The 12,928-nt window shown below is 36.7% G+C and overlaps 2 protein-coding genes across 2 annotated transcripts; one reads left to right on the top strand and one right to left on the bottom strand.

The window, feature by feature from the left end:
* Positions 1–216: 216 nt before the first annotated feature.
* Positions 217–4,880, top strand: LOC113291196 (casein kinase II subunit alpha-4, chloroplastic-like; the record flags this gene model as incomplete). Its single annotated transcript, XM_026540757.1, has 10 exons — positions 217–377; positions 465–594; positions 1,102–1,296; positions 1,895–2,052; positions 3,205–3,295; positions 3,680–3,745; positions 3,845–3,927; positions 4,027–4,090; positions 4,177–4,245; positions 4,500–4,880. Coding segments are annotated over 10 exons (1,068 nt in total), but the record flags the coding sequence as incomplete, so codon positions are not given.
* Positions 4,881–12,317: 7,437 nt separating this feature from the next.
* Positions 12,318–12,791, bottom strand: LOC113291197. The gene has a single exon (XM_026540758.1). The coding sequence runs from the start codon at positions 12,789–12,791 to the stop codon at positions 12,318–12,320; it is 474 nt and encodes a 157-aa protein (XP_026396543.1).
* Positions 12,792–12,928: the final 137 nt, after the last annotated feature.

Genomic DNA, 12,928 nt, shown 5'->3' on the forward strand with positions numbered 1-12,928 from the left:
ACTCGCGGACCGTTTAGCAAAAAATAAATTATTTTGGGAATCAACAGCCGACAGCAGTGCAAAGATAGAGAAAGAAAGAGAGAGAAGAGGAGAGAAGGCCCCTCCTTGAATTCAATTGATTCTTCAAGGTTTTCTTCTTCTCCCTCCTTCCTTCCTCTGTATCTAAATCTATCTTTCTCACAAGAAAACCCAGAAACTGCAGCAAAGTTTTGATTTTTATTAAATATTACCAACCCCCCATCTGAAAATCTGGCGCAGCGAATTGGAAAATCCATCAGGAGGCCTGGTGCCACCTCAAAAGCTAGGGTTTATACTGATGTTAACGTTGTTCGACCTAAAGAGTATTCTGATTATGAATCCCTTACCGTTCAATGGGGGTAAACTAATTCATTCATATTTTCGGTACTTTTGTGTTTTCTTGAAGTTTTTAATTTCTGAACTTTTGTTGGTTTTGTTTGTTATAGAGAGCAAGATGATTATGAAGTGGTAAAGAAGGTCGGAAGGGGGAAATACAGTGAGGTTTTTGAAGGTGTTCGTTGTGATACTAATGAACGTTGTGTTATTAAGATTCTTAAACCTGTTAAGAAGAAAAAGGTCAGTCATTTTTTCCATTCTAAATCTTGGTTGTTATCAATTTCTTGCTTTTTTTTTTTCGTTTTTTTTTTTGTTTGTTTGATTGTTGTTGTTGTTGTTGTGATTTCCTAATTAACAGAAAAAATTGATGTTGTTTAGATAAGTTAATTTTACTTGGAACCCAGAATAAAAGAACGAGATTAGGGTTTGTAATGCGATTTGAAATACTGGCAACTACCGTAGCTAACAAATTGACCATCTTCATTGAATAACTTTAAGATTGACAGTTGTTTTTGGTGTTTAAGTATTTTCGTCAATGGATTTGCTGATGCAGTATATAGAGTAGAGCAAGTCATTTATGAGTCTCTCATCAGCCAAAGTGTGAATCCTATCTACAGAACGATATGCAAGCTCATGTGGGGCAGATTGTTTTTTTCTTTCTTTGTTAGATTGTTGCATTTACTGACTCATTATAGATTGCTGATTGAGTTTGCACCTCTAATTTGATTTTTGCCAATGGAACTGCAGATAAAGAGGGAAATCAAGATATTGCAGAATCTATGTGGTGGTCCAAATATTGTGAAATTGTTGGATATTGTCAGAGATCAGCAATCAAAGACCCCTAGTCTAATATTCGAACATGTCAACAATACTGATTTCAAAACTCTTTATCCAACACTGACGGATTACGACATCAGATATTACATCTATGAACTGCTCAAGGCAAGTAGTTCTGCATTACTGCATTTTAATTACGTCTAAAGTACACTTTTTTTCCATTATTACGTGGCTGTTCCTGGAGAAACTTGTTTGAAACCCGAGCTTCAATATACTGCTTCTGAATTGGCAGCATTCTTCCTCCATGATAATAGAAAAACTGCCCACTGCGTTCCTTTTTGGCACTTAAAATTGCACCTCTTGGCAACTTATCATATTACCTATATATGTTGGGGTTAAGGATCACTGATCTACATGGTAAAGCTCATTCTTTAATTTATTATCATTCCTCAATATAGTATAACAAACTGATCTTCATATACTTAAAGGGAGATGATGGAAATTTTAGGAAAGGCTTCGACAGAAATGACCCGACAACTTATATGGATGTGACTAGTTACATTGCTAGTATCTAGTTACATTCCTGCACTATTTCGTTCTGTTGGTTTTTAATTTTTGCCTGTTTTATTCAAATTTCAGCCACTTCCAGTTGGCAACCTCCTCTAGAACAATACTCATATGTAAATTCAGAATATTTTGGTTGCCATTTATTTGATTTTGATTTTGATTTCGTTCATTATCTAACCTACGCTTCTCCATATAGGCACTAGATTATTGTCACTCTCAAGGTATTATGCATCGAGATGTAAAGCCTCACAATGTAATGATTGATCACGAGCAACGAAAACTTCGACTTATTGATTGGGGTCTTGCGGAGTTCTATCATCCTGGGACTGAATACAATGTCCGTGTTGCTTCAAGGTGTGTTTGCTTCCTATTGTTTACCTTCAGTTATGTTAGGTTATGTATTCTACACAAGTCGCCATTCCCTCGTGATGATCTGCCAGCTGAATGAAAATAGTTTATAATTGCATATTAGCAAGCATTTTTAGTGGATTTTAGAACTTTACTGTTAGTAGCGCATCGGGATGATATGCTGCAGTCATTATCACCGTATAAGTTGAAGGGAGCAGATTATGTTGGACTTAATTACTAGTAGGTAGCTGAAAACGGTGCATTTGCTATAACAGTATTTTCAAGTATAAGTTCTTGAACATACTCTATTGATATTACTTTCAAATTACTGCTTAACATGCTAATGTAGAGTGACTAATTCCGATTGATTATCCTGGATGGATTAATTGGGTAATGGATAAATTTTCCGTTGTGAAAATTTGGAAACTTATCAGTTAGGTAATGAGTTTTGCTTTTCCGGCAAGATGGATAACCGCTAAACAAATATTCTATTACATCATATAGCCCTGAAAACAAATGCTTATTAGCTACTACAAAGCAACAGTGTTGGAGCGGCCGAGTGGCTCGAGTTCTTGTTTGCACGTTTTGTTTGTTAGCCTTTAGTGTAAGCTGTATTTGACTTTGACGAGGTCCATCATGATACATTGATACCGTGAGACATTAGGAAATATTTTCATATTTTGACGATCTCCCTTAGTTTCAGAACCCCTCGATATATCTTTTTGTATTTGCCTAAGTACTTGATTTTGCCCTACTGTGAGGGTTTCACTTCAACTAAATGCTTCTTCTCAATTTTTGGCAAGACTATTACTTACACCTTACTTTTGCTCCAGATTGATTATAGAACATGATATCCAATGAAACATCTTGTATGTCATATGATCTTCTGAAGAATAAGAGATGCCAAGGATTGTCCTGTTCATATGCTTCCCTGAAGGGCTTAACTTTTAAATAATACAAGCTTGAATGTTCTATTTGACACGTCTCACTAAAATTGTGCCACAAATGCAAAACAGAAATTTTGCTTTTCTGCTTGTTGAACTAACCTACCAGCCTGTACCCTTCATATTGCATCCTATTTGTCTTGGTTGTATTATCATTGCATGCCTTGTTCCTTTCACCTTTCTTTTGTGGCTATTAACTGTTTTTGGTTATCAGATACTTCAAAGGTCCAGAGCTTCTTGTTGATTTGCAAGACTATGATTACTCTTTGGATTTGTGGAGCCTTGGCTGTATGTTTGCTGGAATGGTGAGTATTTGCAAAACTTGTGCTTTGAAAGTGGCGGCTCATGTAAGGCACATTATCCATATGAACAGGTGTCCAGATCCGCCTTTCAATGTGGGCTAACTCTTGGATTACCAAACCCCAGGAAACTAGGTGATCCGGTGATGGCCACTGGTTCCTTGACCTTTTTTGATGATTTAAATCTAATAGGTGACCCCTAATTTTCCTGCCTCTGTGAAACGGCCCAGGAGTTTCATAATCCAGTGGTTGGTCACTGAAACTTTAGTGTGGCCTTTATATTAGTTATCTTAAGCCTGTTCTGTTTCAGTTCGGGCATATTTTAGGTTCTACCAAGCCTTACCGTTGTTACTCTTACCATTCCTTATTGGTTATTCCTGTGCTTTGCAGATATTTCGCAAAGAGCCATTTTTCTATGGGCACGATAATTATGATCAACTAGTCAAAATTGCCAAGGTATTTAAATAATTGTTCGCGTTTTCTAATTGATTTGAAATCATCTTCTTATTCATTTTATCTGCTGAAATTCTAGTTATCTTCATTTTACTTTTACAGGTACTTGGAACGGATGAATTGCACTCGTACCTTAAGAAATATCGTTTGGAGTTGGACCCACACCTAGAGGCCCTCGTTGGGAGGTTATTAGAATAGCCCTAAAAACTCGTGTTTCGGAGTTGTGTACTTGTAATAATGCTACCTAGAAATATTGATGTTTTTTTCTTTCTTTTTTCTTTCAGGCACAGTAGGAAACCATTGACAAAGTTCATTAATGCTGATAACCAACATTTGGCAGTTCCTGAGGTTAATTTTTTCTTTTAGCAGTTGTAGGTAGAAACTGTATTATCCAACTTGGCACATTTACTAACTTCACTGGCATTTTGTTTTAGGCTGTGGACTTTCTTGACAAGTTACTGCAGTATGATCATCAGGAGAGGCCAACGGCGAAAGAAGCTATGGTAACATTCCCTAACCTTTCGCTACCTTGTTCTGAACAGAGAATTCATATGTCACTGTCATAGTGCCAACCTTTTCCAGTTTGTATTCATGTTTTATCCGACACTTGACCAACAAATGAGTACAACAGATGAAATTGTTGGGCAATGCGGTTGGGTTTAATAATGTCCATGCCGGTTTACAAATTCTTGAACAAATGAATTTCTTCACGAAAAGTAAACGTGATTTATGGTTTTGCTTATTTACTGTCATGCAGGCTCATCCCTACTTCTATCCAGTAAGAAACGCAGAAAGCAGCAGAAACTGAACTTAACTGTACCTGGCCTGCTCAAAGACGGGGTATCCAGTACGAAACGCTGAAAGCAGCAGAAACCAAACTTAACTGGATCCGGCGTGCTCAAAGCCAGGGACGGGCCTATGAAGGGGCCAGGCCAATTGAGTCTGTAGCCCGTCCCTTGATTTAACTCGATTCAGTTTTAGTAGAGGAGAATTGTACTAAATTAAATTTTATTCCAATTTTACTTGTTATTAGCCCATGTAATATGCAACAGCAACTTATTTTCAGTTCATTTGTTTTCAATTCAACAATCAAATTAAGTTTGATTTTAGCCCATTCATAGGGTATAGCAAGCAGAAACCATCAACCGTAATGATGATGAAGAAAGGTGTTTCAATTGTCATTAAGTTTACACAGATCACTGAAGGGTCATGAAGGCATGAAGCGCAATTTTTTCTCGAGAAATTGCAATTGAGATGGAGTCGCAAATAAGAGGCTTGGCTTTTCTTTCAATTGAAAGAAGTAGAAAAGTGGACTTGAGCCCAAGCAAATTTCTGGTAGCTTTTGAGAAAGGAAAATTTGCTGTTTGGTCCTAAGTCCATTAAGTTAGTTATAGTAGGGTCCAACCGGGTTTTAGACTTATCGTTAGGTCCATAGTTATTTGAAACAAGCAAAATGACCGGTTTACTCTAGAACTAAACACGTGTGAAATCAACCACCTTCTTGCGGTTTTTCTTTTCCGTACAACCACCTTCTTGGGGTTTTTAGACTTCACATTCAGAGATTTTCAAAGAGAAAATTTTTTCTCTTCACACAGAGAATAGAAACCCCAAAATTCATTTAGAGAATAGTTTCCCTACAAGAAAATTCATTCAGAGAATAGTTTGCAAACAACGATTCTGATTCACAAGAATAGAGAAAAACCCTAAAACCTATATTCTCTTCGGATAATGGTTAAAACAAGAAAAATCACAAGAACAATCCAAGAAGAAGAAACAATAATGGATGATAGCACTGCTCCTAGAACATCAGAAGACGATTCAAGAATTTCAAGACGAAAATCAAAGAGGAAAAAGAGTAAAAAGCTTGAAACACCGAAATCGAAGAAAAAAACTTCAAAAAGTTCATCGGACGATGAATATATAGATGTACTAAAAAGATAACGAAGAAAACCGAGTAACAACGCACCAATTCAAAAAAAAGGTATTATTTCTAACACTTTCAATATATTTTTTGTTTCTGGGACATAGATCCACCAGTACATATTAGAAGTACTGACTAAAAATTTATGAAAACCTATTAGAGTTTACATGCAACTTCTACTTTGTGTTTCTAGCACTTAGAATTGGCAGTACATAACTATAAAACTGTAGAATAAGAATCAAAAGTGATATGCAATGTGTTTCATTTTATTTCTGATACATAGAGCCAGCAGTACATATATCAAATACTGAGGTTTTTTCTTAATTAGGTTGTTTTTTGGCAGTACATAAGTCCAGTAGTGAATGGGTAACATTGTTTATGTGTCTATTTACCACTGTTTGTGTTTCTGGCACATAATTGGCAGTACACAACTAAAAAACTGAGACATTGTAGTGTTTATGTACTCTAAATTCATCAGTTTCTTTGTTTATGTGATAATGAGCTTTGGATATGAAGTACATAAGGCCAATAGTGATTGATTGTGTTTTTGAGATGATGAATGTGTAGTCCATAAATGTTGCACTGAAATAAAACCAATTAAATTTTGCAGGTAAGGTTGTGCCAATATCTGTTAGGAAGTTGTATAGGTCTGGTTTCACAGCATTACATAGCCTGGTTGCCAGAATGAAGGCGAGTAAATATACTTTGAGTGAAGCCAAATTGGAAAAGATAGCCGAATCTTATTATGGACAGATGTTTTTGATGTTCTGGCACACTAAGTACTAAGAAAGTCATTGGGAAAAGTTGGAAGGTGCAGTGAAAAAGTACTTGAAGTGTTACAAAAGGGGTCGAGTCAAGAATGAGCTCACATTTGAGTTTGTTAGAAGAGGTGAAACACACATTATCACGTCGACACCAGAAAAAATGGGTGTAATGTTTGGAATGCCAAGAATGGCAGGAAGAAGAACTGATGACACCTTTTTGATGGGAGGTGGTGGATGGAGGCAGAAACCATTCTACATTAGACACTTTGGTGATAGCAACACGGTTACAAGACCAATGCTACAAGATGCCATCTTGAAACTGCTCAAGCGTACTGGAATCAAGAATTGTAAATCTGAAGGTGGCGAAGACAGTGATGATGACAATGATGAACAAGTACCCGATAGTGAAGATGATGAAGATATGGAGTACAGGATACCAAGAGTAGAAACTGAACAAACAATTGAAGATATGGTTAAGCAATTATGCCTGTTTATGTGTATTATTTTGTTTTTTACAACAAAAGATGCTCATAAACTCAAAGAAAAGTACTTTGGTTTAGTTGATGATCTTGAGAAGTCAAAGAATGTATCTTGGCCTGACCTGATACATAGTTTCTTAGAGAAGAAAATCAATCAGAACTACAACACTCCCGAGGACATCACTGGTTGTGTCGTCTATTTGTTGGTATCGATCATCTAGTACAAGCTTTTTTTTTCCAAGTACATATTTACTCTACTGTCATTTAAGTTTCTGTATTTGATTCTATTGATGTTATTTTTGTCATAGTTGTTGTATGCGGAGCATACTCACTTGGTGAAACCAGTGACGTTACCAGATGATCGATACCTTCCAAGAGCGGCAAGGTGGAACATCAAAGAAATATCTGTTGAGTTTCTAAAGGATATGGAGGCTTCGCAATACACAGTAAGTCCCTAAGAAAAACAATATATATTACTAGGATAAGTTTTATTTCATTATGCTTCTTGTAGTTTTGGTTTAGGAAACAATGATGCACCAGTACATATCTAAAAAACTGATTAAAGTTGATGAATTTAAGTATAATTATTTATGTTTTCATAAATAATTATACTTAAATGATTTGTTTTAGGTAGGACACTATCAGAAAAGCAGTTTTCTGATTGACCAAAATGATTGTGTGTGTGTCATATGCACTATTTATTTGAGTACATATATGTTATACTGATACAAAAACTGGTTATATGTGTGCGTTATATGTACTTTTTCAGTTCTTTATAGAATTTAAGGATGAATATACTATGTATGAAAAAGAAATGTTGAATGAAATTGCTCAAAGGATTCCAGTTGAAGACGTGCCATTGACAGTATATTGGCAAGAAAAATTCGAGGATTTGAAAGTAAAGAATGAAGATTTGAGGCTGACAATTGCAGAAAAATGGTGTGAGTTACAGAGCAGGAAAGAGGAAGGCCTCCCCATTGATGTGAGTATCCTAGAAGAGATTTTGAATGATATATATCACAGAGCTTACCCACCTCCACAACCAAACTCGGGAGAAGAAGAATCTAGCAGTAGCTCTGAAGAAGGGCATGATGATTTGGATGACACCGTTCCATCAGCAACTACTCCCTTGGTAACAGAGGCTGAACAGGAAATTCCAGATGATACCCAAGAAAAGTCGAATGAACAGGGAAATGCTACTCCAACAATGCCTGTTATGGGGGGCTCTGAAGAAAATCTCACACAGTTCGATATTGAAGTTTCACAGTTTAAAATTTGGGCTAGATCTGATTTGGAGCGAAAGGTGAAAGAGCTGCAAGAGGAAAAGAGCATGCCAGAACCATCACAGGTAAGTTATATTCTTTCTAGTATTATTAGTTTAGTTGTAAAAAACTAAAACTTGTCAGTACATATCTACTATACTGAAAAAACATACAAGTACATATCTGCAATACTGATTAAAAACATATCACCTTATGTTGAATAACAGACTGAAAAGGCTGAACTCCAACAAACAGCAGCGACACAAGTTCTGGGTAATATTGAAGTGGAAATTGGTTCTCTTAGAGATAGACAGGTGAGCGAATTGAACGTTACACTAGTTAGTTCAATTTTATACTTTGTCATCCTATAAAATAATACGGTTTGGCATTGCATTTATGTAGGGTGCATCGCTTGAAGAAATGTTGCCGAATATGCAGTTTATGCCTTTGGTTTGTGAGCTGCCGAGTCTCAAAGAACTGCATACCGTGCCGATGGAGAAACTGATTGACCTGGCCATCCATGGGAAGGGTATTTATACCGATGAGTACTCAAAATATCTACAAGCTGAAATTATGGGAGATCCTTATCCATCCTTAGGAATTCTTAGTCTGGAGTACCCATCGACTGGTAGTTTACCAAGCTTGGAAAAAATGGAATCTTCTCAAATCTTCGACAAATTTTATGCTAAAGATCTGGATCCTCCATCACAAGTTTCAAGACCAACTTTTGACTTGGGTTTAGGACCAAGTGATCAAAATGGAGAAGAGGTGCAGCAGCCTGCAATTGATCTAGGTGCACCTGATCCACCTCAAATCCATCTTGCAGCTGCGCCTGCGCATAATGAAGCTCCAGTTGCTAGAGGAGCATCAGATCAAGCTCAAACGGATCCCTCGGATGAGCAAGCTCAAATCGATACTGCACCTACACTTAATGAAGCCTCTGCAATTGTTTTAGCTGCAGCTGAACAAGCTCGTTTGAAAGCTGATCTTCAGCAACCTGAACAAGAAGTATGAACATGTTATAAACCTAGTACATATATCCTTCTGATACATATAACCAGCAGTACGTATATCAATTTTTGGTCAAATAGTTCGTAGTCTGATTTGTTTCAAATGCAGGGAACAAGAAACCTTGGGATCCCATTCCATTCAATGAAGTAGAAAGGAAGAAGAAAATGAAGAATGACAGAAAGCAACAGCCTACTAAACAATTAGAGAGTCTTGTAAGTACCTAAATCTACTTCTGTTTAATGAATTTATGTTTTGTTTTTAATGATGCTTTTAGCATATGTACTAATGCTGCCGATTCTCAAACAGAAGTATCCAGTTTTAGATGCTGAAAAGGCAGAGGAAGCTCGACTGAAGAAGAATATGAGCGCCGAAAAAGCTAATGCATATGCTGAGACTCTCCAACTTCTTTCTGAGCTACAGAAGGTAATTATAAAAAAGTGAAAAGTAACAACTTTATCAATACTTAATGGACCACTTATGTTACATATGTTCAGTAACATGGGAAAACCCAACAGTACATATGTTATGTACTCAGTGAAACTAAAAGTACATAACTTCTGTACTGAAAAGAATCCGACAATACATATGTTCTATTTGTTCATTTTTTTTTTTTGCTTTTAGTCTCTCATTTGTTTTTTTTTACGTTTATGGTATATTGAAGGATAACGAACTTGGAGTTAGTCAAACATCAGAGGAAGATGACGTAACACTTGCCAAGAGACTCGAAGATAGGCTGGCTACAAAGAGTAATGAAGTCAAACCAATAGCGAAGTCGACTACATCAGTCATGGACAAGGAGAAGAAAAAGCCGACTATCTCAGCCAAGGAGAAGAAACTTACTCCAAAAATCACATACACCCCTCAGAAGCCAGTAACTCGGAGCCACCCGCAGAAAAGAGTTGATCCTGAGTTTGCTAGTGGCAAAGGACTGTCGGGACCTAAAATGCGAAAAACAAAGTCCAGAACTGAAAACCCAGTTGAAAAAGATTGCCCAACAGAGAAAGTTCAGAAAAAGGATGGCGAGAATGTGAGAAAGAGAAAAGCTAAAGGTGATCCAAATCTGCAAGAACTTACTAAAAAAGTGAAGAATGCACGCAAGTTGTTGAGCCTAAGGAAATCTCCGTTCTATAAGGATTTGAGTTCACAACAAAGAGCGCTCTCTCCTTTTTTTGACAAAGCTACCTCAATGTGAGTCTCTCTTGGATAGGTCCCTTTCATTTTAACAAAACTTTATGTACTTCGTTTAGAATCAAACTTATAATTGATTTGGATTATTTGAATTTGCAGCAACAGTGCTTGGAAAGCTCCTGCTGTGATTGGTCATCACATATTATCTGCAGAGACATTTGAAGATCTGCTACATAACAGGGCTTTAGAGGGAGATCTTATAAATTACTGGCAATACCAACTGAAAAAAGCATATCATAATGAGCAACCGGTGAATGGACAGAGAAAGTACATTCCAGTACTCCACATTGATCCAACAGGCTGGGTATGTTTTCCAATTTATCTCGATAAACAACATGCATCATGTCTTTGTAAAGTGCAGTGCATATCTCTGATACTGTTTTACATTGAATCCGAATTCATGCTTATTTGTTTTATATATTGAGAATTTGAATAGCATATCTGCGAAACTAAAACGAAACAATTTTTTTTGATGTTGTAACAAATATTATGCTTTCATATATGTGTTTTACACTATAATTTTCAGTACATATTTACTACACTGATAAATTTAATTCTTTTCAGTTTTATTTAAGTGACCCAGTACATCAAGTAGCAGCAAACACTGCTGTCTTCTTACCCATCAGGAATATGGAGGAAGGAACCAGGAAGATTATTATTCCAATGTCACACCAAAACGTGCATTGGACGCTTCTTGTGTATGAATGCGAGAAAGGCGAATTCTTCCACTACAACACTTGGGAAGCTGTATCCAAAAACGAGTGTCTCGATAATGCTAATCTTATGGCAGAATACTGCTTGTTAGCAATTAATGAACGCTTGTCGAGCCTGCGCCTTCCACTTGTAAACAGAGTAAAGATGATTAGTTACCCAACACCTCAACAGGGAGACTATCCAGATTGTGCAATATATATCATGCACATCATGAAGAAAGTTGCAAAGGAGGAAGTAATTGATGGAGTGCGAATGAGCTTGGGAGACCCAGAAGAACTAAAGGACAAAATACATAAGAAGAGGATCTCTTTAGCATGCGACATACTCTCAGCAACATCTCCTCCTGAGGAGAGCTGGAATATTCATGCTCCAAAAGGTTTTTAAGACAGTGCTTATATGAATTAGGACTGCATAGTAGAAGTTATCATAGAGAACATATTCAGAGTTTGCTAGTTTGTTTTAGACAATATCAAAGTTTAGTAATTATTCTTTTATTTTGATAACAATTGTTCTCGAAACTATGGTGTTTGTGTTTAATCTATGTACAGTTGTTTGGCTTTATAAAAATGTTGACATGTTGGATGGTAAAAGTCCATAGTATGAAGTGTTTTGGTGTGTCTTATGTAACATAGACCAGCTATTAGATTCAATTGAAGAATATGACTCTCTAAATTTGTTAATCATGATGGGGAGAACATGAATCTCAGAGCTGGTCTCTTTGTTTGGTGTGTCTTAATTGAACACACAGTACATAATAGTTGTGCTCAGAAAGTCTTGAACAACCAGCCATAATGGCCTAGAAGAACTTAGGGTACATAATAGATGTACTCCAAAAATCCTGAACAGCCACAATGACCTGGAAGAAACACATAGTACATACTCACTGTAATATTTATGTAGTACATAGGTGTGACATATTGTAACATTTTTCAGAGTGCACCTTGAAAAAAATTTCATCCAGATAGTTGTTCATTACAAAGTAGATAACAAATCACTATTAAAACAAACTTGGAAATCAACCTGAAAAACCAATAATATTGAAAGTGGATAATGCAGTACAAAGTACCATTAAAAGAGTCTTAAATGAGCACAAAGTACCTTGTCCCAGAAAGATATCAAACAGTACATAATTTCAGCACTCTAAAAAAAGCGAACAAAAGTGTTTAAAATGATGCGCAAAACAGAATCTGCATTGTGACCAATAGAACTAATAAGGGAGAACTGAAAATCTAAAACTCATGGGTATGAAGGAATGACAGTGCACGTTGCCTTGTTGTGGTGAGTTTTCTTCTTGCAGTTGGAACAACGGACGGACTTCCTAGCTTTCTCCCATGCATTCTTGATACGATTTCCCTTTGGCCTACCTGGTGGAACTCGTGGATGGGGTGGAAAAATAGTATCCTCTGGCAGATACTGCTCTGGCCTGTTGTAGTTGGGGATTGGTCTGATAGCAATTGAATACAGCTGCTGAAAATTTGTAACTTTGAAGTAGTCTTCGATATAATCTACGTATCGATCACCCTTGGCAGAAATAGCTGCTGTAGCATGAGAGCATGGAAAACCATAAACACGCCATCTTTGGCAGGTGCAAGTCTTGTTCAGCAGATCAACAGTGTGAGACCTGCAGATGCGTAAAAAGCTTTTCAGCACAAATAACTTAAAAGCAGTACATATAGCAGCACTGCAAACAAATACAAAAAAACAAAACATATGATTCACTCCTACATGTATGCTATAGTACAGTAAAAGTTGTTTTATGGGATAAAGCTAACCTAGGTGAATGAATCTCATACTCATACGCAGATGACTGAGTAACATTCCAAACTCGACCAATTTGAATATGTTCT

The sequence above is a fragment of the Papaver somniferum genome, chromosome 6 (assembly GCF_003573695.1).
Source record: "Papaver somniferum cultivar HN1 chromosome 6, ASM357369v1, whole genome shotgun sequence".
In the NCBI taxonomy this organism is placed as follows: Eukaryota; Viridiplantae; Streptophyta; class Magnoliopsida; order Ranunculales; family Papaveraceae; genus Papaver; species Papaver somniferum.